The sequence below is a fragment of the Lipophrys pholis genome (genome assembly GCF_963383615.2).
Source record: "Lipophrys pholis genome assembly, chromosome: 21".
NCBI lineage: Eukaryota > Metazoa > Chordata > Actinopteri > Blenniiformes > Blenniidae > Lipophrys > Lipophrys pholis.
This window is the reverse complement of record NC_137649.1, coordinates 18,548,295-18,572,564: the sequence shown is the minus strand read 5'-3', so window position 1 is coordinate 18,572,564 and position 24,270 is coordinate 18,548,295. Positions and strand designations below refer to the sequence as shown.

General features: G+C 44.2%; 3 protein-coding genes across 7 annotated transcripts; 1 reads left to right on the top strand and 2 right to left on the bottom strand.

Annotated features, from left to right (window-relative positions):
• Positions 1-1,576: 1,576 nt before the first annotated feature.
• Positions 1,577-7,771, bottom strand: LOC308126666 (vascular endothelial growth factor A-like). Its single transcript, XM_080491208.1, has 7 exons — positions 7,684-7,771; positions 6,032-6,065; positions 5,744-5,940; positions 5,556-5,632; positions 5,411-5,440; positions 5,276-5,341; positions 1,577-2,219 (listed from the first exon to the last, which is right to left on the bottom strand). The coding sequence occupies exons 1-7, from the start codon at positions 7,747-7,749 to the stop codon at positions 2,183-2,185; spliced, it is 507 nt and encodes a 168-aa protein (XP_080347334.1). The 5' UTR covers positions 7,750-7,771; the 3' UTR covers positions 1,577-2,182.
• A 2,451-nt stretch (positions 7,772-10,222) lies between these two features.
• On the bottom strand, positions 10,223-16,800 carry actr10 (actin related protein 10). Its single transcript, XM_080491273.1, has 13 exons — positions 16,572-16,800; positions 15,569-15,641; positions 15,392-15,474; positions 15,009-15,117; positions 14,590-14,697; positions 14,375-14,442; positions 14,165-14,244; positions 13,669-13,704; positions 13,254-13,333; positions 13,058-13,131; positions 12,856-12,937; positions 12,102-12,303; positions 10,223-11,309 (listed from the first exon to the last, which is right to left on the bottom strand). Exons 1-13 carry the CDS (start codon positions 16,646-16,648, stop codon positions 11,128-11,130), a joined length of 1,254 nt encoding a protein of 417 aa, XP_080347399.1. The 5' UTR covers positions 16,649-16,800; the 3' UTR covers positions 10,223-11,127.
• A 723-nt stretch (positions 16,801-17,523) lies between these two features.
• On the top strand, positions 17,524-23,959 carry armh4 (armadillo like helical domain containing 4). 5 transcript variants are annotated; one of them, XM_080490535.1, is made up of 8 exons: positions 17,524-17,884; positions 18,903-19,768; positions 21,001-21,384; positions 21,784-21,933; positions 22,031-22,189; positions 22,375-22,406; positions 23,265-23,414; positions 23,527-23,959. In XM_080490535.1, exons 2-8 carry the CDS (start codon positions 18,922-18,924, stop codon positions 23,599-23,601), a joined length of 1,797 nt encoding a protein of 598 aa, XP_080346661.1. In that variant the 5' UTR covers positions 17,524-17,884; positions 18,903-18,921; the 3' UTR covers positions 23,602-23,959. The 5 variants fall into 5 exon arrangements, with proteins under 5 accessions (XP_080346661.1, XP_080346665.1, XP_080346664.1 ...); XM_080490539.1 differs by having other exon boundaries at positions 17,554-17,884; positions 21,001-21,375; XM_080490538.1 differs by having other exon boundaries at positions 17,594-17,884; positions 18,900-19,768; positions 21,001-21,375.
• Positions 23,960-24,270: the final 311 nt, after the last annotated feature.

The window sequence follows — 24,270 nt, the reverse complement described above, 5'->3', positions numbered from 1 at the left end:
GTCGGCGCCGCCAGCAGCTGAAAAACGTGACCGCTGCCAAATGTGTGGCAAGTTAAGGACATCGTGTCCGACGTGCTGTTTGGAGGTGTACTGTACAGGGCGGGCGTCTCCAATGTAACGGCGGGGAATCCACTGACGTGAGCGCTGCTGGGCTATTACATAATAGCAAAGAGAGAACGTCTCTGCGGCATGTTCGGAGGAGTAAATAAAACGCCGCTCCTTCAAACAAAACGTTCTCACGTGTCGGCCTGCCGCTCTCAAGTCTGCATGTTCTGTTCCAGCTCCAAAATCTCAATGAGGTTGCAGACACGTTTCCTGCAACAGACCCATTCTGGGACCTTCCTCTCGCCAGAGGCTTCAGAGATAGAGAGTTAATATAAAGGAGACTTAATGTTTAGATACAGCTTTTTTTTCTATATATGTTTCTCTAGAACTTAACTACAAATCAAAATGATCTGTCTCAATATCTAAACTAAACTAGTCATACCTTCTTAATCTTTCTAGAATGCAAGCCGCATAAACGTGCTCTGGGGAGCTGATGGGGGGGGTTTAAAGTCTTGCTCGGGTGACCTGTCCGCTGTGGGATTTAAACCTGCAAACTTCAGAGCCCCAGTCCGCTTCTCTAGCCGCTTGGCCACTAGTGGTGGGCGGATCAATCCAGATATCGATAATAACTATATCTACATTGCAGTTGATATCATATGATACCAGTGCAATGAGATCGACACTGGAGTTTCTATCCTGTTTGTATGCATGCTGCTCCATCCTGAACACGCTACCTGAAAACTATGTTTTGTTCTAATTTATGCTAGAGTTATAGTTTTGTACACTTTGTTTATATAAGAAAAAAAATGCAGACATTACAATGTATGGGAGAAAAAGAGTTGTTACTGTATTCCCTATAAACTTTTCTGTTCTAGGTTTAACTAATGAATAAGCCAAAGGGAAAATCGTAAAAACACTTCAAGGTAATGGAAATTCATCCAGATTTAGCGATTAGATGAATATTGACGATACTAGCCCGGTATTTACTTGGTATTGGGTCGATACCGCTGCTGTCTTTTCATCAACTTGAATAAAGCTTGGATAGATGTGCCTCTTTTATTTTTTTAACATTTCACCCAATAGCAGCACATCAGCGGTATCAGCGATAGCTTACATTGCCTCTGGATACCCACGCCACAAATACATTGACCTTTCACTTTTCTGCAAGCTTTCACAAAATGGATAAGACTGTAATATCCGTTGAAGCCTGAAACTAATCTTTATAAACGTAAGAGCGTCGCCCTATTGAACGGCTGCTGTGGCCCGATCGCTCCTCAGGGCTGTCCGCTGAGCTTGATCACCCTCTTTTGTCCAACACCACGAGGAAGCGGTCCAATTAACTCGAGCAGCACCTCGCTCATCTCACATGTCTCAGGAAGGCCGCGAATTCAATGCCGATCAATGGACAACGGTAACCCCCCCCCTGTGCTCTGCCAACAGTGTGTTTCCATTACCGCAGAGGGTTGCCAGATAAAGAGCTCACAGTGTTCTCACATGTTGCCAAATCTAAACAGTCCGCAAACAGCCGTTTGAGTGGACGGTGCATTTTATTCAACAAACATTTTACACTCAGGCGGTTCATCAAAAAGGCGGAAACTGTAAAAAAAAAAGTGCGACTAACATGCATCAAATACGGTGATTCCTTTTGATCATTGGCTCTGAATTAAAAATCTGTTTCAAAGCGATGAAAGTCAAAACAAACATGGAGTCATGGAGAGGACCTCTGGCCCCGCTTTGAATGTCGAGGCCGATCTGACGGTTAATCAGTTAAAAGTTAATAATGGATGAAGGCTTTAATCCTCTTCTCTGGCAAGAGAAACGCTCGAAGCATTCCAGCTATTATCTCCATGCCTGTGGACCCTCATATCTCCTCTGGATCCTACGTTTTTAAAACTTCACACAAGAACTAGCTAGATTAAACAAAACAAAGCACACTGGTTTTGGTCCAAGGCAAACATCGGCCAGGGGCACAGAAGTACATATGTATATGGTTAGTTGTTTTAATAGTTAATCAAAAAGAAAAGACGAGGTCACAGTCAGTAAAGAAAGTCTTGTCAGGATGTGAAGGGATGTACGAGCAAGACGACGAAGAGTCAGATGTGATGTTCACAGTGCAGTGTCACTTCTCCAACTCCAGTCAGTGAAGATTTATCTTGTTGTGAGGAAACTGACACCTAAAAACAACAACAACAACAAAAAAAAACCACACAATTAATAGTTTTTAAATTGGCACCATGGCGGTTTAATGAGCTGATCCACTCCGGATCACGGCCGAGGGATTTTTTTTCAAACCTCATTCAGACACCGTGAATGAAAAGACAGGTTATTTACTGCGAGTATATTTTGCTCTACTCGACATCACGCCGAGGGGCAATGTCTTGTAGAACACATAAGATGAAAAGAGAGAAGAAGGAAAAAAAGAGTAAGTGAGTAACCAGTATTCTTCACACTTCACAGGACGCCAATAATGTTTGTGGAGCGGAAAAAACATCCGAAGCCCGGTGTTCCGTTCCTCTCCAGCTCTCCACGTTTGGCACCACATTTCTAAAAGTTAAGTTGTATTGTTTCGTCAGAGCATTTAAAGGAGCATGAAATCTATTGCTTTTGTGGCGAGAACATAGAAATCCCAGCGTGTCTGCAGGTTATTAGGCTCAGCGACGTGCGCAATGCAATCCCAGCATGACATTTTGACGCGTCCACGGGTGGAATACAAGAGCAGTTAAGTGGAGCAGAGGGGTCAGGGGTCGCTTCCGATGGACTCGCTGTATGAAGTTACATTAGTCATCGCCGTAGCGGAGCAGGAAAAGGTAAATACTCCAACCCCCAATAAACACAGTCGAGCTGTAACAGGGTAGTGTTTATCCATCCGCAGGATTTAAATGCTATTTGTCTTTCGGCGTCTGATGGGAGGAATCAAACCCCGGCTGCCACTGTGTGGTCCCCTCCCCCCCGCTAAACACGGGGTTATGAGGTTGGGACAGACATCACAGGGTGATTCAGCGTGGTGCATCAGGGTTGTGTGACCCAGCAAGAGCAGGACCACACAAGTTCCTGAAATACTTTTGAAAAGAAAAAAGCTCTAAACATGAGAATCGCCCACAGTGACCTCAAGTCCAAAGTATCATCAGGCCTCATGCTGATTCAGAGGAGGAATATCAATTCAGCGCTCTGAGTCAAGAAGACTTGCCATCTCTCTTTCTGTGTTGGATTACGTCGAGGACGGCACCGTCAGGGTTTCTTTGTGCCTCGTCATGCGAAAGCTCCAAACTCAAAAAGAAAGAGACAGATTATAAATGAAAGTATCGTTCTTTTGCAGAGTCATTCATTCTACACTTCATCACTTTATCACGTGAAGCAATGCAAGATTGCAGCAGGAGCTTTGAGCCAGTCTTTCGTTCTTTCTCGAGATCTTGTGGGACGTAATGGTAAAGTCAAATATTACTTCATTGATCATCCTGTGAGTGCAGTGGAGTTTTGATGAGGACGATGAGGATGCAGACGATCTTCCCTCGGACTGTGGCGTGTCATTAAACTGCACCTTGTAGAGTGTCCCTCCTCTCATTGTGGCCAGTCCATCAGACACACCTGAGCGATAATCCTTCCGTCTAATCGGCATCTTGATACGTCAAACCCGTGAGGTGGATGGATTATAGTGCTCACTAACGCAGATTTAGAGAAATTTCAATATTTGAGAGAAATGGGCATAAAAAAAAAGTGTAAAAAAAAAAAAGAAAGTCTTAGATCCTGGAGTTCAGCTCATGAAAAATGGGAGCAAAAAACAAAAGTGGATTTTTTTTTTCTTTTAGAGTATCAGTCAGTCTGACAGACAGGAATCAGTGCAGCCACAGTACCACAAAAAAAAAGAGAAGTTAAAATTTGTTTATATATATATATATAGCAATGGCTTTTTGCAGTACTGTGACAGAACAGCTATAGGCCCACACGCTGTCAACAATAATAGATAATAATAACCTCCTATCCTTTAAAAAAAAACAAAAAAAAAAACCATTACCAGTATGTTAAAGACACTTCCATTGCTTTACCTGGTCTCTTCAGACCACCAGCCACTCAAAATTACATGGAAATACAAAGTGAGACATCCCGGTTGTGTTAGATCAACAACCTGTGTGGTCTGCCAGGTAAAATTACTGTTTGGTGTTGCCCTGAAGGCAGAAGGCAGGGCTGCGTTTGCTTCTGTTCCTCGTTAGGAAAGAGAAAACTGCCTATCAGCAGTTTATAAACCATGACAATACTCCTGAACACCGCAGGCCTTCTTATTGGGGGGGGGTCAGGAGTAACCGAGTCGCTGAGGCTGGTTGTTAAGTTGCTTTGAATGCCTGTTTATTCAAACTGAGGGTGTGGCGACTTTTTTCTGATGACTGTGCTCATGAGCATCTGATTCCACTTCAAAATACCCAAAGTGTCTTTAATTTGATATTTACTCACGTAAATTTCTTCTTGCATGAATTCGTTTTTATAATGGTCCTGTTGTGTTTCTCTGTTGAATTGTGGGAGTGACACTTTTTTTTTTTTTTTTTTTAATAACAAAGGAGAAAGTGTATGCAGGATCTTACATTACTTTACAAAAGTTTTTTTTTTTTAGGTGTGGTTGCTTTATTGAACAGACCTGATAAGAAAGGTAATTAAATAATTTTATCCAGTGCAAAGAAAAGAACAAATTGCACACAACTCCTGCTAATGCCATGAGTGTATACGTTTTCAACTTCAATCTCGTGCTCATAAGATATAGAAAAACTGATCTGTGTCATGTTTAGATGTTTTAATTCTCGATGGCGACGTCAGACTAGTAACTGGACACGAATTCACAATTAGACAGCGATCTGCATTAAAGAGAAAAAAAGGAAAAAAATAATGTAAAATAAAGTAGAAAAGAACCTGACGTGGCGGCGATTGAACACTTATCCTCTGTCAACAGGCCTCACAATTATGACTTCGACCTAAATTGGACCGGCAGCCTCTGGTTGAGGCATCAGATTATTCTATTATGACCTATTATGATGCACGAGCCCAACTGCAGTTAGAGGCTCAGAGAGGAGAGGTGGAACACTAAGAAAACATGCAGCTGTAATTATCCTGACATTAACCAACTCTGTGTGCGTGTGTGTGTGTGTGTGTGTGTGTGTGTGTGTGTGTGTGTGTGTGTGTGTGTGTGTGTGTGTGTGTGTGTGTGTGTGTGTGTGTGTGTGTGAGAGAGAGACCAATTTCTTACTTTCCACAGCCGTTTGCTGTCTTCTTGTGTTTTCTTCTCCGCGGTCTGTTCTTGATAAACTCTGTGCTGCAGAGCAAAGAGTAATCAGGATACTGATGTGGTCATGCCTCGTAAATAAAGTGTCCATCTACCAACCTCTTACTGTTTGGATGTTTCTGACGAACTCTTGGGGGGGGGGGGGGGGGGGGGGGGGAGAAAATAAAGAACAGCTGGCAGTTAGTTAAACTATTAAACAATAAATAAATCTGGTGTTTACCTGAAAGATCATCATTCCATTTACCTGCATTCACATTTCTGATGCTCGACAAAGCTGATCTCCGCGCTGTGCTTGGACCTCAGCGGAAGTATCTTCATCACCTGGGAAACAGAGCTCAGCATGAGGGAGGGGTGTTTCCTCGTGTTTTGCGACGTCTCTCTCTCTCTCTCTTCCCGCCGGGTGGCGCGTTTCGAGGGAAGGCCTCGTCCCACCTGCAGGGTGACGTTGCGCTCGAGGGTCGGTCGGCACTCCAGGGTCTCATCGCCGCAGCAGCCAGAGCATCGCCAGAGTGGGACACAAGCCGGTATGTAGATGTGCTCCACATCGTCGGGGAGCTCGCGCTCCACGTCCACCAGCTGCTCCATGGGCCGACACATGCTCCTCGCCAGCACCTCCTGGAAGTCCATCACTAAAGAGGCGAGTCGCGTCTGTGAGCCGGAATCATGGTTGGTTTTTTTTTTTCCCCAAAAGGTGGAAACTCACGTGATTAAGAACCTCACCTTTGGAGCGGTCTTCTTCTGCAAACTGGGACGTCTGCAAAATACAAATACTGCAGTATCAGTGGGCTGTTTAGAAGGATGTGGGGGTGGGGTGGGGGGGATCAGGCTGTCAAATGGTTTTATTCTCACTCACTCATTCTTTCTTATCTATCTTTCCTTCAGAACTTAACATCATATGTCTTTACTGTATTCCAGATCGATTGTCAACCACATAGGCAATCTAGAGGATTCGTGTTCCAATCTGATCTCAACTGGGTCAGACTGATACATGCACATAAAAACCACCAACATCTCAAAGGTTGTTTTTTTTTTTTAACCTTCGTTTGAATTCCAAGAATATACAAGTGCATACTGAAAATAATTGCATGTTTATATTTTCAGGTAAACCTGTCATGAACTCCCTTGAGTTATATCAAGAGAACAAGTTTATCCTGAATCTGTCACCGCACGTCTCTTCAGACCAATGTGGCCTTTAGGAAGCCTGTTTTCACAAACTTACTCCTCCTTTGGTACTATTTCACTAGAAACTGCAATTTCAGTAGACAGAATATAAACAGTAGGTACTTTTAATGAGATGAAAACTTAGAATTTACATCTGTTTTTAAATTAGGATAAAACAATCATACTTGTAGAAAGTATTATATGCTTCTGTTTTGAAAATTGTGCCTGGAAAAATGATCAATACGATCCAGAGTATTTTTTCTTCTAAAACTACTATAGAATGTACAGTAACACAAATGGTCTTTGATGGATTAATGAAGTGGTTTAATGTCAATTACAAGGCGCAGAGCTCCCTCTACTGGAGGAAATGAGTAAGTGCAGACTTCATGAATTTGGATGAAATAAGGGCGCCACTGTGTGGCTCTTAGCAAAAAAAAGAAAGAACAGGGACGTCTTAAGTTTTGTAATAGGAGGTATATTATCATAAGAAGCAAAAACCTTCAAACTATGCAAAGAATAACAGTGAACAATAGCTTCTGCCCTCACCGTTGGGACTTTCATGCACCATAAACACAGTTAGAATAAAGGCAGTGGTGAGAAGTATCACAAAAAACAGCATGATTTGGGGGAAGTTCTCATAAGCAGGCCCCCCGAACTCACAATGGAGATTCCTTCCATCCGGCGGGACAGAAACACAAGTGCAGAGTTGATCTTGGCTCCCCCCGTCTTTAAGAAATCAGCTATCTATTTCTGACTCTTCACCTCCCTCCTACCCTGTATGAGTGGGAACGCTGTCTTTTTAAAAAGGTCACACACAGGGACAGCAGGTTTTACAGCAAGCTTTCAATGTTTGCTGTAAATGTGCGCCTGCCAAATACAACAGTCAATGTTTTCAGCTTTCACAGATTCAAATTGTAGTCAGTCACAAATAAAAGCACTGTAAAAAAAGATCAAATTAAAAAAAAAAGTACTTGCATAAAGGTATTGGTTTCTTTTTTTAACCTCACTTATTCACATTACGATATTGATTTATTCAACTTTATAACTAGAAAGTTAGAGAACATTTATCTGAGAAATTAATGAGGATTAAAACTAAGAGCTACAAAAACTGCAAAAACCGTAGCTGCAGATATAGATCCTTTGACCCCCCCCTACCCCCCTCCCCATGCTGCCAGAATTGCAATTAATCATCATCATCATCATCAGGTTACCTGCGCAGGTATAAGTTGCAGCAGAAGCACCAGCCAGAGTCTCGAGGTTCCGGTCAGACTTTGCATGCTGCCGGTGATGAGTTTCCTCCGGTCTGTCAGAGGGAAGTGAAAGCGAGAGAGAGAGAGAGAGAGAGAGAGAGAGAGAGAGAGAGAGAGAGAGAGAGAGAGAGAGAGAGAGAGAGAGAGAGAGAGAGAGAGAGAGAGAGAGAGAGATGGTCGGGGTTTTTTAACGCGCGTCCATCCCAGTGTGAATCCTTCTCCGAGCTCACCACGTGACTTTATACCACTTTTATTATTTCTGGTGAGTCTAATCCAGACCTTTTTGTCTCCGAGGAATCTGAGCCTGAACGAAAATGAAAAAGTTACTGAATTTACACTCATAATAAATCGTCTTACACTCTGAATCAAAGTGCTCCTGAACCGCCACCCCGCTTATTAAAATATATCATTGTCCTTGTAATTTTTGTCTAGTGACAAATACGGAGGGAAGATAGAGAATTTAAGAAAAAAGAATAAAGTCAGAGACGCCAGGTAGACAGTGCCTGGAGGCCTGAACCTGAAGACTGGCTACTGATTCTGAAGTCGAGCAACAATCAGCAGCCAACATGGATGATGTGAAGAAATCGACGCGCTGATCCACACCAGCAGGAATCTACTGTACTGACATGGGGAAGTCGTTCGGGTCGGATGGTATGAAGAAAGTCAACCACAACCAAACACCTCCAGAGAGTGAGGCAAGTCTCACAAAGTCAGTTGAATGGTTAGAAGAACATCAACATTGTATGCGCTGCCCGTCGTCAGACACCCGGCTGAACCCGGATGAGAATGAACAGGTAACATGGCGAGGGTCCACCAGGGTAGACCACATCCCAGGTGCAGGCGGTCCAGCAGAGAGTAGCAGGACGCGAGCAGGATCGGCGTACATGGAGAGACACAACCAAGTACAGAAACATCTGTACCCAGTATGGACTTGGAAAAACCCAAATCCCAGCGCAACGGTTCCTGATTTAAACATGTTTGTGTGCGATTGTCGTCCTAACAGTAGAAGTGTGTGTCTCCTTCACATCATATAAACACACAGGATGTAAACCTGTTTCTATCTCCCTGCTTCTGCTTTCTTGTGCTGATTTGGTGAATTATAGTTCGGGAATATTTCAATTGCGTCACCAACAACAACAACAACAACAAAAAAAGACATGCAGATGCAGGGGTCCTCGCCATGTTGTCACTCTTGTGTAATTGTGCAGGAAACAGAGGAGGCCTCACATTTAATAGGTTGGAGGGCTCAGATGCGTTTCTCCCAGCCGGTTTGATTTACGGGATAATTTGGCTGATGTCTTCTTGAAAGGGAGGAGATAACAAAGATGGACGAGGCCTTCACCTTTCATAACAATTTGATTGATGCCGGGCCAGAAATGTCACGTTACTCTCTCGTTGCTTGTGATAATGTACGAATAATTCATTCTCAGGCTGCAATCAGAGAATTCTGTTCGCAGTGAAACAAACCCTCTGGGGGTTTGGACATCCAGACAGTCTTGCCAAATAAAAAGGATTTGTGTCATGGACAGGGGCTCGCCCACTAGGGAGGAGGAGGAGGGGGGGGGGTCCCCTTCCCAAGTCTGTGTCCAGACGGCCAGGGGTCGGACGGACGGACGGGACAGCTGCTGCTTCCTGTCTCTGGGAACCGGGCGGACACTCTGGTCCCAGTTGCTTTGCAGGGAGGATGGAGTTCCCCTCGGCTGCAGCAGGTGGGCAAAAGTCACGTCTGCCTTTAGTTTTCAGTGGAGTGACATCTGAGGAACTGCTTCTGTTCACACAGTCACCAGAACTTCTCCTAAAACACTTTCAACATCTTCAGCACTGCAGACTCCATTTCTCCCCGACTCAGCGGTTTGGTGCCTATTTTTGTGCCGGCGATTAAAGATCCAAACATCATCCCATTTCCCACACTTGGTTGCCAGTCTGGAGCTGCTGCAGGTGCATTGTGGGTAATGCTACTGGTTCCCAAGCCCACGAGTAGCCGGACGGAGAAAACATTTGAGTGATTAATGTGACCCGAAAGGCCAAACAGATGCAAGAGCTGCCCAGTGCGCACGGACATTAAGGGACATGTCGGGGGGGGGGGGGACGGACTGCAGCTGGACAAGGAAGTAACGCTCGTTCAACTTTTGAGAGAAATCTGACCTGCTGGCCACGAGCTGTTATAGCAACACTTTACCATATAGGGACGTGTGCACGTCTGCCTCCACTGGAAGTCAGAGAGAGAATGACGAACAATCACTTCACATCTGTAGGCTTCCAACTTTTTCGTAGAAACTCGGGTTGTCTTCCAGTCTGAAATCCTGCATTTGAGGTTAATTGGTCACTCTGCAGGCGAGGATCTTCAGAAAATGGATGATCATCGTCATACCTACCATTCAGACGTCACAATTATTATTCAAGAATAACTTTGAAGTGAACTGTTCTTTGTTTGAAATGATCTCACGCACTAATATTCTTTTTTAAACAAGAGGAGAAAAAAAGACCCCAGACAAACTAATCATGTCTCGCTGAAGACGGAGTATTTATTTGTTGTGACGAGCTTTACAGAGCATCATATTATTGTTGAAGAGCTTTCAGATGGTGCAACACTTGATTAACATTAATGGATCCTCTGCAGAACTCTTTCAATCTCATGGACAGGAGGAGTCCTTCGGCTATAAATCTGATATCTACTAACGGGGGAACTCGTGCCTTATTAAAACAACAACGCGACTCTGAGATAGAAAACCGCTCTGATAAGAGGCCGTTGGTTTGAATCGGGTGTGATGAAGCAGAACAGTCATCAGGTGCAGGAAACTGAATTCTTCTCACACTTGTTCACGAGTCACCAAGGTTTGTCGTCTTCCCTCTTCTTGGCGATTGTTACACATCATTCCTGCCAGTAAATTCTAAAAACAGCCTTCGCACTTGCTAAACTAGACACAGAAATGCCAGGAAGGGTGAAGGAGAGGGGGGGGAATGGACTTTTCACACGATATAAATAATCCAATATGTTTTTCTTTTTATGAAATAAGTAACATAACCAACAAACTTCAATTACACATTGAATGACATTATTAAACATTTGTCTCCAATCATCAAAGTTCTATTTCAGTAATTCCAAGGATTTTTGTGTGTGTTTACATATATTTTCTGTATGTTTAAGCACACTTCTAAGCAGTTGTTGTTTTGTTTTTCCAGCCTAACCTCCCACAATAAATGAGGAAATTAAATAAAGGGTGACTTGAGCAGCAGGTGTGACTGCACACAGCACATGGAAATATTACAAATATTTAACACTGTGTCACACGTTGTGCGATGTTACTGCAACGGGGTGGAACCTTCAGAATATCCGATCACCGCGTCGCCCATCTCGCGCCAAAAGAGCAGTGAAATGCAGTTCAAACGGAGTTACAGTAAACGCTACTTCTCAGTGGAGAACGCCCTCTTCATGAGCGGCGGCGGCGTCTTTCCCGCTTCGTAGAGCGACTCGGGAGGAGGGGAGCTCAGGCAGCACCAGTCCGGGATGCGGCCCGTCTGGTTGTAGTAGTCGCGGGAAACCGACCTGCTGCCCAGGATGTCCTGGAGAGCCCCGAAGACGGCGCCTGGAGAGCAGGGCGCAGATGTTTACAAGACGGGGAGGCAACATCAGCAAATATTTAACTGGACTCCTTTACAATGCTGGGAGTGTTTCTCAAGTGTTGAAGAAATAGTGCCATTTTAAAAACCATGCCTGCTCAGTTAGAAGCTTTTATGTTATTATCTTTGAAGTAAAAATCAATGAAGGGAAAAAAAAATGAATGAATGCCTATTGTTGGTAACTTGTCCATCACTTTATCCTTTCTGTTTACACTAACAATGTTCAATTGAAAGAAATCAAAGAAGATAGGAAATAAATAAATTGTGCTGGTTTTTAGTATAGATGTTAACTTTGTAGTATTTGTTATAATAACGTAAAAAGAACCAGTTAATTGATGCATATGCTGTCCTGCATCTCAAAAATATGAAAAGAAACCCTGCATATATATAGTAAACTAGGGAATGCGATGGTATCTATTTTAAACATGCAACCAGTAAGTCTAATAAATCATTCTGTGTTTTTTGTGTGTAAATAACACGTTGGACTGGGGCAGAAGTACACAATAATAAAAAAGTACAGGTGGCTTAAGCTATTTCAGACCATTTCATTAATTAAAAATGGTGAAACTTCAGCAATAGAGGTCAGTTTTATTCCAAATTAGCATCTAATTGTGTATAATTAAACATATATCTATGGTTCAAGGCCAGAAATATCCCTCAGCAACACCGTCAGGTTAAAATGTCTATTTACACACATGTTAGTCTTATAAAGAGTTATGGAGCCTATAACAAGTAAATCTATACGTGTCACATCTGACCTCCAAGCCAGGCGGTGCAGTTGGGTTTGGCCGGAGGGGCGTGGATCCGGAAGCTCTTGCTGGCCAGCACCTCGCTGTACTTGGGTTTCTCCACCAGGAGGCGTATCTCTGCCAGGAGGCGGTGCAGGAAGCCTGGCAGCATGGCTGTGCCTCCGATCACCACCAGGTTCTCTGAGAGCACTTTACGGGTGTCGATGGGACACTGACGGCACACCAAAAGAGATTTTTGACATTTAGGGAAAGAAAAAACTCAATTTAATTGAATTTCTGGTTGTCAGGTGTAGTTAAGACTTTATTCTGCCACGTACGCAGATATTTTTCCGTGTCCTGAAGCAGCCTCTATACTTCAGTACATGCCGAGTGGAGCACAGACTGAAATTTTAATGTTACAGTGAAAATTTAAAGCTGCAGTGCCGTTATTAATTACGTTGTCCTGAGCTGACTGGAGCATTACAGTGAACAGAGAATCGCCAGGCGAAGCCAAACCCTGCACTCGGTTTTACTTCTTCATAATGGGCGGAGACAGAAGGTCAATATAATTCATCCTGGCCAGAGATACTGCAGGATAATTAGGCACAAAACAAGACCGAAGACAACATCTAATGAGGCAAGAATCCAATAAAAACCGTTAAATGTTCTGAAGACACAAGGAGGCGTGAGCTCCAGCACTTTTCTTCGTGTCAAGGTTTTAGATTACATTAGAAACGTGGTCAATAATAGTACACTGCGACTTAGCGAGTGACTTTTAATTTACCTTTACTAGGGCATCAAGTATGAGAGACGCCACGCTCTTCTCTTCATTGTCCTGTTCAAACAAGATCTCCATCACAGAGTCCCTTTAACAAACAGAAATATAAATTGTACAATAGAATATAAAGAAATGGTGAAAATCAACAGTTTTGTTTTTTTGTTGTTGCTGTGGGAGGCCACAAACCAAAAATGAGGTGTTGTACTACCTAATAGCTCCATTGACATGCAGGATTTTCTCGCCATCCAGAGGATAATCCACATCTGGAGGAGGAGCTGGACGCTGCAGACACATTCACAAGAACGAGTCCCTTTAGACGTGACAGTACTGGTTAATCTCAGCGTACATCAGCGTTCAACAGGTCCGGAAGAAACGCAGTAACTCGCATACCAACATCTTCTCACCTCTGCTGTGCCGTCGAGGTTAAACTTGGCCTCCTGGATCTTGAGGCCTCTTTGGAGGTCACTGACAAAGCAGGTTCTGACTGCAGGGAGGAGAAAATCTTCATCATGGACGTCCATACAAAACCATGTTCCTTCACACTTTGAGAACTGAAGCTTGTGGCGATGGCTGAGAAATTACTGACAACGTCTTGCAGCAATAAGACACACTGCGTAGAACTACTAAAAGAAAAAAGAAAAACTACACAGGTCAGCTTTGCTGCAGTAACACTCCAGGGGAGGGTGGAGAAGAAGCAGCTGCACTACTGAGGTGTTAAAATGACCAGTTCTTCATTCGCTTTACTGCCTTTGTGTCCCAATTATAGTTGAAGAAAGAAGAGCGATGGAATAATAAATCTGAAATAAGAGTCAGACTCACCCTTGATGTCCTCCACAATCTCTTCTGGGATGGTGCCTGAGGAGCAGATGACAGAGGAATAAAGGAAATGTTTTCATTTTCTGAATTTTTCTTGATATTGTACTCTCACTTCAGACGTGTAATGAGGCTGAATCAGCAGCCGGAGAGGTGTGAGCTGACTTTGCCAAGGACAACAATTAAGTAAGACTGCTGGGAGTGAAATCAAAGTCAGCTAAGACTCACTCCAGAAAACAACGTCACCGCAAAGTGTTGTTTTCCTGCTCATGGCTGCGAAATATTTTCTATTTGTGCTTACATGGAACTGTAGCCGGTGAAGTGAGTCAGTCTGTTGTCTCTTCTAATTATTCATGCTCATTTTTTACGGCGGGAAAACAACGGCAAAGAAAATGATGCACAATCGGCCTCAGCCGTTCTATCCCCCTGCTCTCCAAAACAAGCTACACAAATGAGTCTGTTTAAAAGACAACGACAGGCAGTGTGAAGCGACGGTGAGTACCGATGACAGCCGGGACGCTCTGCCCGGTGGTGGTGTCTGTGTCCACCGTGCACTGCTCCACAAGAAGTCCATCCAACTCTCTACAATCACAAACACACATGCGGTTATGAAATAAATACACACATCACAGGCTTTTCACTTATACAGAGTTAAACTATTCAGCCTACACTGGGTAGGGCGCCAACATTTCTCAGTCTTAGAGAGACTCACTTATGGATGGCTTTTCCTCCCAGAGGTAAAGCCTCCCAGGTTGGCAGGATAGGAGTGCACTCATAAACCTGATTTGCCAGTTAAGGAAGGCATTGTAAATATCTTACAAACTCTTTAACGTCGCAACACATTCCTGAAATGTCACAAAATAGTAGCCCTCACCATAAAGTATCCAGCAAAAGCCAGAAAACTATGAAAAGGTGGGAAAAGGATACCGGCAGCACCAGTGTCTCCGTGTACCCACAGTCCATCACCAACGCAGAGTTGATACCCAAAGTCATGACGGCCATGAGGTGACTTGGAGCAAACAGTACAGAGGGAACCTGGAGAACACAATCATGGAGATTAATGTGACTTTACTGAGTCATAGAAGCCTCCTTCTCCAAAAGATTTAAAATCAAGATGTTCAGCTTTCATTTTAAACACAGTATTGTTCTGGATTGTTAAAATGTTAAAATCTTCCTAACCCCTACAAGAGATTACATGGAAGTGGCTTTGCAATGTGGCAAATGGACCTGTATATATATTTTTTTTAAGTAATTACAATTATACTTAAACTATTACGCCATGGTGCAAATTACCAATACTGACGTGCGGCTTTCTAAACATATATTTTCCCCCGTTCGTTTGATACCTCAAACTGTTTGAAGAAAACTTTGGTGAGCGTCTCCCTGAAGTGGGATGGGCAGAGGATGGACTCGATGATGACCACTCTTCTGTCGCGAGGGTTCACCAGCAGGTGCCTGAAGAAAAGGAAAGAGTGGAGGACAAAAGTGTGATTGGTCACGTCGGCTGCATCAGTGCGCAAAACTGTAGAGTTCTGTTGTCGGCGGCAGGTGAAGGAGTGAAAAGATATTCCCATCTTAACAATAAACAGTATCCTTAATTTAATCATAACGTAGTGCAAAAGAGGAAAACAATGAATTGAAAACATCCCCACCATCTAATCAGTCTTTGCTGTAAACACATACAGTTCATGAGTTTATATTTCTTGTAGTTAATTCTAGCAGGACTTACCTGAAGTACAGTATGTGGATAAACTCTTTGAGGATGACATAAAGCTCTTCTGTATTGATGTTGTACTGAACCACCTTGATGGCCTGAAAGTGAGACATCACACACTCCATTATTGAACAGCATTTTGCAATTTCACGTTTAGATGTTTCTGTTAACAAAAGCAGTGCAGGGTTTCACCTGTTGCTGTCCCGGTTTCCGGATCTCGCTCGGTATTATGAACCTGGGCCCCGTTTCCCCGGCAAAGCCACATCTGCAAGAAAAGACAGCAGAAAATATTACCCCAACGCAAAAATAAATGACGTTATCATGGCAATCGAGGCCTAAAGTGTTAAATGGAACACATCATAGTTTTAAGTTTGAGAGCCTAAGCTGCAGATGTACACACACACACCAACAGTGCGCCGACTCGTAAGAGCAGACAAAGACTTCATTATATAAAAGGAGGAGACGAAGCCTCTTGACTATCATGTGACTTGCCTGAAATCGGTCTCTCGACGAGCAAGATCCACCAAAATCGCACTGTCTGGGTTCTCATATATTCCCACTAATGTGGTGGCTAAAAATACTTTAACTGTTGTGACACACGTGAGGCACAATGGCACGTGACTTTTAGTGTAAGGCAGCTTGGAGACCAGATGCAGTTGGTAAACTATTTAGGTCACTGAGAAAACAGTCATTGGCAGGTAGTAGTGTAACCTCACAATAAACAGATGGTAGCAGTCCGTATCTCATTTATAAAACACAATTAGATTTGTGCTGCACTGTAAACAATTGCTCCAAATAAGTAATAAATAAGCTTTTTCAAAGCACAAAAAGGCTGCTATGAAATGATCTTCAACAAGGGCTCAGTTTACCATCCTTTAATACAGGGTCTTTAAAAAAGATTAATTCATTTGCAAATAGTGCTTTGTGCATTTTGTTTTTAATCCTGCACAAGTAATGTTTACTTCTGTTTAACATTAGCACTGACAGCTCCTGTAAACCTAGCACAGGCTAACAAGCGTGGATTATACACAACCCCAAATAAGACGTGCGCTCGGAAGGTTTACCCACTCCGTTTATGATTAAATACCTTCAAAAAAATGACACAGTTCAAAAGACAAATCACATTATTGTTGTTAAATCTACATGATATCATGCTAGCTAACGGTTAGCAGGGCGTGCTAACGGTGATACTCACTTTGTGAACGCTGCTCCTAAATCGATAACAATTGCAGTCTTCTCTCCTCCACTTCCCAAACCATCAAATAATGGCATTTTAATGTTTTCCTCTGCCTCTCAGCAGCAGTGAAGTCTCTATTCCGCAACAGCAGCCTCAAACTTGTGAAAAAAATAAAGCTCTGTTGTCTTCCTGCAAGCTTGGGCTGGGGCTTCCGGAAGTGACGTCACGCACAAGCGCCGCCTGTATTAGAATATAATTAAAAGAAATGAAAGAATATAATTTCTTATTCTAGGATTATAATTTATAAAACTATACATATATACATAAATATAAATATATATATATAGTTATATATATATATATATAGTTATATATAGTTATATATATATATAGAACTCTCTCTCTCTCTCTCTCTATATATATATATATAGTTACTGATATCTGTAAACACAATGTTACAATAATCCAGCCTACTGAACTGATTAATGCAGGAACAAGTTTATAATCCTTTATAATCCTGTTCTGTCAGAAATAATTTGATTCCTGCAATATATTTTCAGAAGGTAGTGAGCTGGTTTTGTTATTTTTCCACGTGTTTGTTGACATTGCTGTTATGCTGATATCAGACTGGTTATTTTTGAATAATAATAATTTAGAAAAGCTCATTTTAAATTAATGTCAAGAGTCAAATGTAATCAAAAACTGGTACTCAATTTAAAAAAAAAAAAAGTGTTGTAGTGTTTTACAGTCAGTGAAGTTAACGGATTGGACAAAAGATCAATAACAGTTTCATTGCCTGCTGTGATATACTAGAATTAAAAATCAAAGTTCGATTTGCCCTCTTTTTCAACAACTAGAAAGATCGTCTCATCTCCCCCGGGTCGATCTTTAAGTTGAGGTGAGGGAGCTGTCCATTCAGCACCAGCTGCAGCCTGAGGCGACCCTCCACAGAAACACAGTGTCAGAGCCCAGAAATGAACTGAGGACAGTATCAGAAGGGACAGATCCGCCTCTCATCCATCACAGGCTGGAGTGTCAGTGGGATTGAAGCGTTTGGTGGCAGCACTTGAGAAGCAGGCGGACCCACGCAGAGGAAACTGAGACTTTCTTGCAGTGACGCTCAGCTGCACAACAACAAGCCTCTCCTCTCCTCTCCCCTCCTCTCCTCTCCTCTCCTCTCCTTCAGCATTGCTTCTCGCACTGTGGCACTTTTTTTTTGGTAAATTTGCATCCGGACGAGTTGCAGATTTGCACGCTGCAAAAAGAAGAAGAAGAAGAAGAAACGCTGCGTCCTCCATGCAAAAAGACAAATCCGTCATGAACTCTGCAAGGTAAGGCTGCTTTATTTTTAGCCCTACATATGCGACTCTAATTGTTGCCGTATGCAAATGTGGCTCTCGAGCCCTGGAATGAGGAGCTTGATGTGATTTTAGAGAAGCGCATTGTGTCTGTAAAAGCTGTGATTATCCAACAGCCAGTGGAGATTGTGTGACTCAACACCGCAGTGTGGGCTAAATGTTGTTTACAGTCTAAATGGTGGACTGCATGTGCACACTGGCTGAGTGGATCAGCTGTATTGATCGCAGGGGAAAGTGGGTTGCATTGTAACATCGCTGTTGCTGGGCGATCAGAAGGGTGTCACCCTGAAAACATCAGACGTGTCCAGTCTCCTGTGTTGTCCGTGATTGGTTATTAGTTGGTTTATAGTCGTGACATCATTTGGAGCAACAAATGCGCCACACACACAGTTTGTTGTGGATGCACTGTAGCGTTTGGTTATATATCTCTATATATGTGTGTGTGTGTGTGTGTGCCTTTGAAAGTGCGCGGAATGTGCAAAATGTATCATTCGTGCAGCCTTCCGGCAGAGAATCCTTGAGGACAGAAAACCTGATGCTATTCTTAGGTGTGTGGAGGGGGTACTGAGGATTGCTGTGTCAGATTCCCTCTGTGTGTGTGTGTGTGTGTGTGTGCTTGTGTGTGTGCTGCATGTCCTCCCGTTTCAACAAAACGAACAGGAAAGTCAGAGATGAAAGGGAATTTCATCCGAATTGGAGAGCATGCACCTGCAGCATCAAAGCAGAAATGCTGTTAATCCTCTCCTCTGTGCTTATCAGAGTCTATGGAGCTCTCCAGTGAAGCCCACTTTATATTCTGACCCTTTTAATCTGGAGTTGCACGCCTCTGCAATGTGCCCCGTCACCTGTCACCCCATCCCGAGCACCGCCACCGCTGCTTTGTCTCCCTGTCTGCAGGCCTGCTGGGTAATGCAGCGTGCAAGTTTCAGTCGGTGACTGTTCACACCTGTTAAGCATGTTAGTGTTTATCACTTGTGTTCATTGTCAGCAGGCACTGAGACGAGACCGAGATGTCGATGACCGAGACGCTCCGCGGCCTCCTCCTCGCTGGGACCTGTCTCAGTGTCTGTGGAGCCCCTGTCCTCCTCCAGAGCCTCGGCCCCCGGCAGGACACCGCCGTGACACTCGGCAAGTCAACACGCAGCGCCGATGTAAAGTTTACACCCTCAGACGCAGAGCGTGTGACGGGCCTGATGTTAGATGTAGGTGCAGGAGGAGGGACTGGCCCACATGGACGGCCTGAGGGGATGGATGCAGTGACGCAGACAGAAAACGGGGACAGCTTCGACAGAAGATCCGGGCTGAGTGAGGCTGCTGGAGAGGCGTGGAGCCAAAGGAGTGGGAAGACCAGAAACCGGTCTGAGATGGGAGACTCCGATCCAGAGACAGCTTCGGTGCTGTTAGCTGATGAAGTGGGTGCAAAGGAAGAGGCACCCTTCAACATTGAGCCAACAGGTGGGAGAAAGCAGCTGGACACTGACATGAGCACTGCAAGACTGAGTCCAGGTGGATTCCTGGCTTCTACTGGGGAGCCACCACAGCAGACATCAGGCAGCCAAAAGAGCGACACGACACAGCTGCTTGGTTTGGATTCTTCTCAAGATAAAGATCCAGAAACAAGCCCACTTTCTTCAACTGAAGCGAGAAATCTTTACATCCCCACGACCTCCCACAGTGATAATCCCCCTCTGCTGTTTGTCACCCCTCGGACGTTCACTAATCTGATGAATTGGGGAAGTGATGGGGCTACAATGTCCTCGCTCCCAGACCCTTTTTTAGCTGAAATCAGACAAAACCTGATGCCCAAGGAGGACGGCCCAGAGAGTCTGTGGACAGAGGCGGCAAAACCTGGGGACGGTAAGTCAAACAAACATTAAACACAGACAGTTGGTAACATCAGCGAGACATGCATGGACTATTCCATTGAAGATAACCTTTAGGTCGCAGATTCCACCTCCACAAACGTTTAAACCTCTGCAGTCATTGTCATGCAGTGAGAAATCCTCCCACAACAAGCCACATTTCTCAGCTCGCTGGAGGTTTTTTTTTTTTTTTTTTTTGCAATTTTCCAGGAGGCTTCATTAAAAAGTGTGGCGGAAATGAAAGTGGTACATCTCGTGGCAGAGATTGCCTTTGATGATTGGCAAAGAAGAAGGCACCAGCTTCTGCACGCTCCACTTTGAACCCCAGCTGGGACCCGTGGCAGTCTAATTACTTTCTATTCCTGACTCCAGTCTCAAAAAGTTAAGACAGGACGCACACACAACAGCTAGTAAAGGACTATACTGGCAGGGCGTGTTATACAAATCTTTGGAGGTTTCAGCACCCCCCCCCCCCCCCCCTCCAACCCCTCACACTCCCCCCTCAAGGCTATTGTGAAGAACCAGGCAGGTTATTATTCTGTGAATCAGAAGAGGGAAATTAATTAAAGGAGTTTGTCTGAGCCAACATGTGTCCATATGGGGACTGTCTGTTTGATGAAGCGTCCTCCCAGTAGCAAAGAAATCTGACAAAAAAAACTCAATTCCCAAAATGACATTATATAAAAGGATTGCAGCCTTCATAAGCATTTTTTGGCCTACTTTAGAAACACTGTGGACGAAGAGTAATGAAGCTTCTCCCATGACAACCCCCCCTTGAAGCGAATGTCTTATCAAGAAAGAATTTTTTTTTCCCCCAACAGTCTCCTCTTTGTTGTATCTTAGCTGCACTGAACTTGAGAGAGCGTTGGTGCATTTAATCAGTGAGTTTTCTGTGCAAAGATCTCCGCGTTTTAAAAAGCTGTACTCGGTTATAAATACTGAATAAGCTTCATGCTGCATACAGTTGTGTTTTTTTTCCTTCAGTGAAATGCATACATTTTTCATTTTGGCTGTCAGCAGGAGTGTGTACTTATATAAACTGCAAGACCTCAGCGTGCCGTCGTTGCTTATTCCTTCACTTTGTCGCTGAATTTAATCCCGACTGCGGCATTTCACTGACTTTCACCATCGTGTTTCCATCAGCTCTGCCCTTTGGAGAGCAAATTCCTGTGCCACATTACGACAACCTTCATTGCAGCTCTTTGCTTGTTTTGACACAAATCGCAGCGGACACCGCGGCCCCGCTGTCTCAGGATGAAGCCACAGAGGCCACCATGTCGTCGGAGTCCCTCCCGCTCATTTTTGAGCCTTTTGAAGAAGCCACACCGGAGGGAGCGGCGGAAGCAGTCACCCTCGCCCAGCCTCCCGGGGCTGACATGGCGGCTGAGGGGACGCCGCCGTCAGAGGTGGACATGGAGCAGCTGGTCACCATGGAGACCGACGGTGCCAACGGACCCTCACACGCCGCGCCCGGGCTCATGCAGGAGTGGACACTGACTTGGCAGACATCTGGTGCCGAGCTTCTGGAGCCAATCAGCTCCCCAGGTCCGTCAGAGTCGGAGTGGCAGGTCGGACGTGAGCTGGAGGGTCATCGGGAAAAAGGTGACGGAGGTACTGTGGAAGAATGATGAATGGTTTACGGTTGTTGAACAAATTTACTGTTGGGCCTCTGACCTTGCTGTCGACTGCTTGTTCTGGCACTTCATACATTCAAATGGCAAGCTTCTATCACAACAAACTCCAATACATGTGACAGCTTCCAACACAAGCTTGTGTCTGACCTCTTGGTCACCAAAACCCTTCATACAACGCTGACAACTCAATTTTATTTTTTGAAGGAAACGGTTTGGAAACCATCTCTATTTAAATTTTTCTCAACACTTGCTCAACACTTTCAAGGCCACTGAACTGTTAATAATCCTCACACAGGATTAAAAGTCTTGCTCAGTGTGTGAAACTTCTTTTTTTAAATTTTTATTACATTTTTTTTCCATGACTTGCGATTCCTAGCCGCTGCGAGGACAGAAAACCTTGAGGAGAACGTGCCCACCATCAGGCCCTCCCTCTCCTCCATCCAGCGCGCTCTGACAACGGTTACCATGGCAACCCATCAGCCGGCGCACACATCCAGATCGGGATTAGAGGAGATGGAGTCTGAGGGTAGGGCAAGGAGGGAGATTATTCACCAACAGCAGCTAATTTTTCTTCTACTTCTTTCTGGCTGCCAAGTTGATCGTTTCGTCTCGTTTCTCCACAGAGGAGCCAGACGAGGACGAGGACGACGAGAACTCGGAGGAATCGGTGGAAGAAGACAGCGAGGAGGACCTGACGGAAGTACCGAAAGCATCTTCTACACCGCCTCCGTACAGTCTCATCCCTCCGCCTCCAGTCTGGGTTCAACGCAACCAGGGACTGAGTATGACCACACGATATACTTCATCGGCCCTCAGGATATAATCACATGTATTCAGCGCTCATAAAATAAAGCCAGCAGTCAACACACACACAGGAATACTTATATATATATATATATATATATATATATATAAAGTTGATAAAGTGCTGTATGCTTCAGACTGACGTGTGCCTCTCCTCCTCCAGTGCGAAGCTGGGTAGAGCTGATTAGAGAGAAGGTAAGGCTGCCCTCTGCTGTCCTCATTAAGTCCTTTAAACATATCAAAGCTGGTCCTACTCGTTGATCTTTATCACAGTCAACAAACCTGACAAGTGAAAACCAACAAAAAGTTTTTCCATCCTCAGATCAATTTAAAAAAAACCTTCATAATTCAAGAGAACCTTTTTTCTCATTTAATACTAATGAACAAATGACCTGTTTTTATAAGTCTGTCTGAGTAATATTGGAGAGGAACTACAGTTCTAGCAGAGAAAATAATCACGAAATCTACAGAGACTGTACTAAATTTGTTAGAAATAAAAGTGGCCATCGAGACATCCACAAAGAGTAAAGACATTTGCTGGGATATGCCTTTGCTGTAACAAAGAAAAATATTATTATTGTTGTGGAAGTTAGGATGGGATGCTATCCTGTTCTTCAACAAGGCTTTATCACAAGTCAAGCAAAGGTGGTTGTGTTGACCACCCAGAAGAGTATTGTGTCTGGGGGCAGTGAAGGCGAGGGTTATCATCTGGGGGGGTTAGACTTTGGTCCCACACTGTTTAGATATTGGACTACAACTAGGTTGAGGAATCCTGTGGTGCCAATCAGAACGGACCAAGAGGATCAAAACGAGTCAATATCAACAGCAGGATCAGCCATTATATGTTAGCAGAGCAGATTTCCAAGTGTAATCAATTAATACTTCATGTTTCCATGTGGAAGGGAAGCATGTTTCACAAAAAGTAAACATTGCAACAATCATAATGTTCCTTACTTTGTGTGCTAAGTTGATGTCTCAGTGGTATAAGAACCATTAGACAGACTTAGCTGAGCAGACAACTGATTAAAATTCTGCATTTTCCTCCCCCGGTAGGCGGGGTATGTGTCTGGGATGTTGGCCCCGGTGGGCATCGGGATCACGGGGGCTCTGCTAATAGTCGGCGCCCTCTACAGCATCAGGATGATTCACCGCAAGAGGAGGAAAAGCTTCAAACACCAGAGGAGGAAGGTCAGACAGCCCGAGGTAAAGATTCCACTTGTAATCACAGGTGTCACTTTTCTTCTGCACATTGTAGTGGATGAGTCATGACGCTCTCTCAACCAACTTCAACGAGGAGTTTCTACTTTCTTCCCAGCAACCCCGAGAGCCCAGCACCGGCCGCCAGGATCAGGCCATGCTGCTGGCCGACAGCTCGGAGGACGAGTTCTGAGGAGAGGGCCCCGCGGGCTCGTCTTCGGTTGGTGACCAAATGGCCGACGCTCCTATAATGGAGGCTCGGCCAAAACACTCCCATCGCAACTATAGCGCATCTCCAATCACCCCGGGCTGTTTGGGTATGACTCATCTGATCCACAGAATATGATTGAGTATCGGGCACAATTTGCACAGGCAGCCTCCACCCCCCCACACCCCCACTGCCCCCTCCCAACTTCAGAAAAGAGCCATGTGAGCGCTTTCAAAATGTTGTCAGATGACTTTGATGACTTGGCAGGACTGACTGGTGTGTTGCACTTTGACATGAAGAAAAAAAAACAACAACCCAAAAGAGTAACAACACTGCTGCTCAGAAAAAAAGAAAAGAAAAAAACAAACCTAAATGCATCAGCAGAGCGGTCCAGTCAGGAGGAACTGTTTGTGGAGGACGGCGGGGAAAAGCCAGAGCCAGATTTTCTGTCCCCCCCCCCCACCACCAAAGAAAGGGCTGTAGAAGAGTTACATTACATTAATCATGTAAATAGTTTGTCTAGATCACTTTGGGTCAGTAGTGTTTGTGAAAAGAAAGTTTTATTTCTTGCTAAAGACCTAGGATATTTAAGGAATAATTGTATGTGCATTTCCTCTGAGTTGGATGAGGGGGATCAATGAAGATCATTATTAA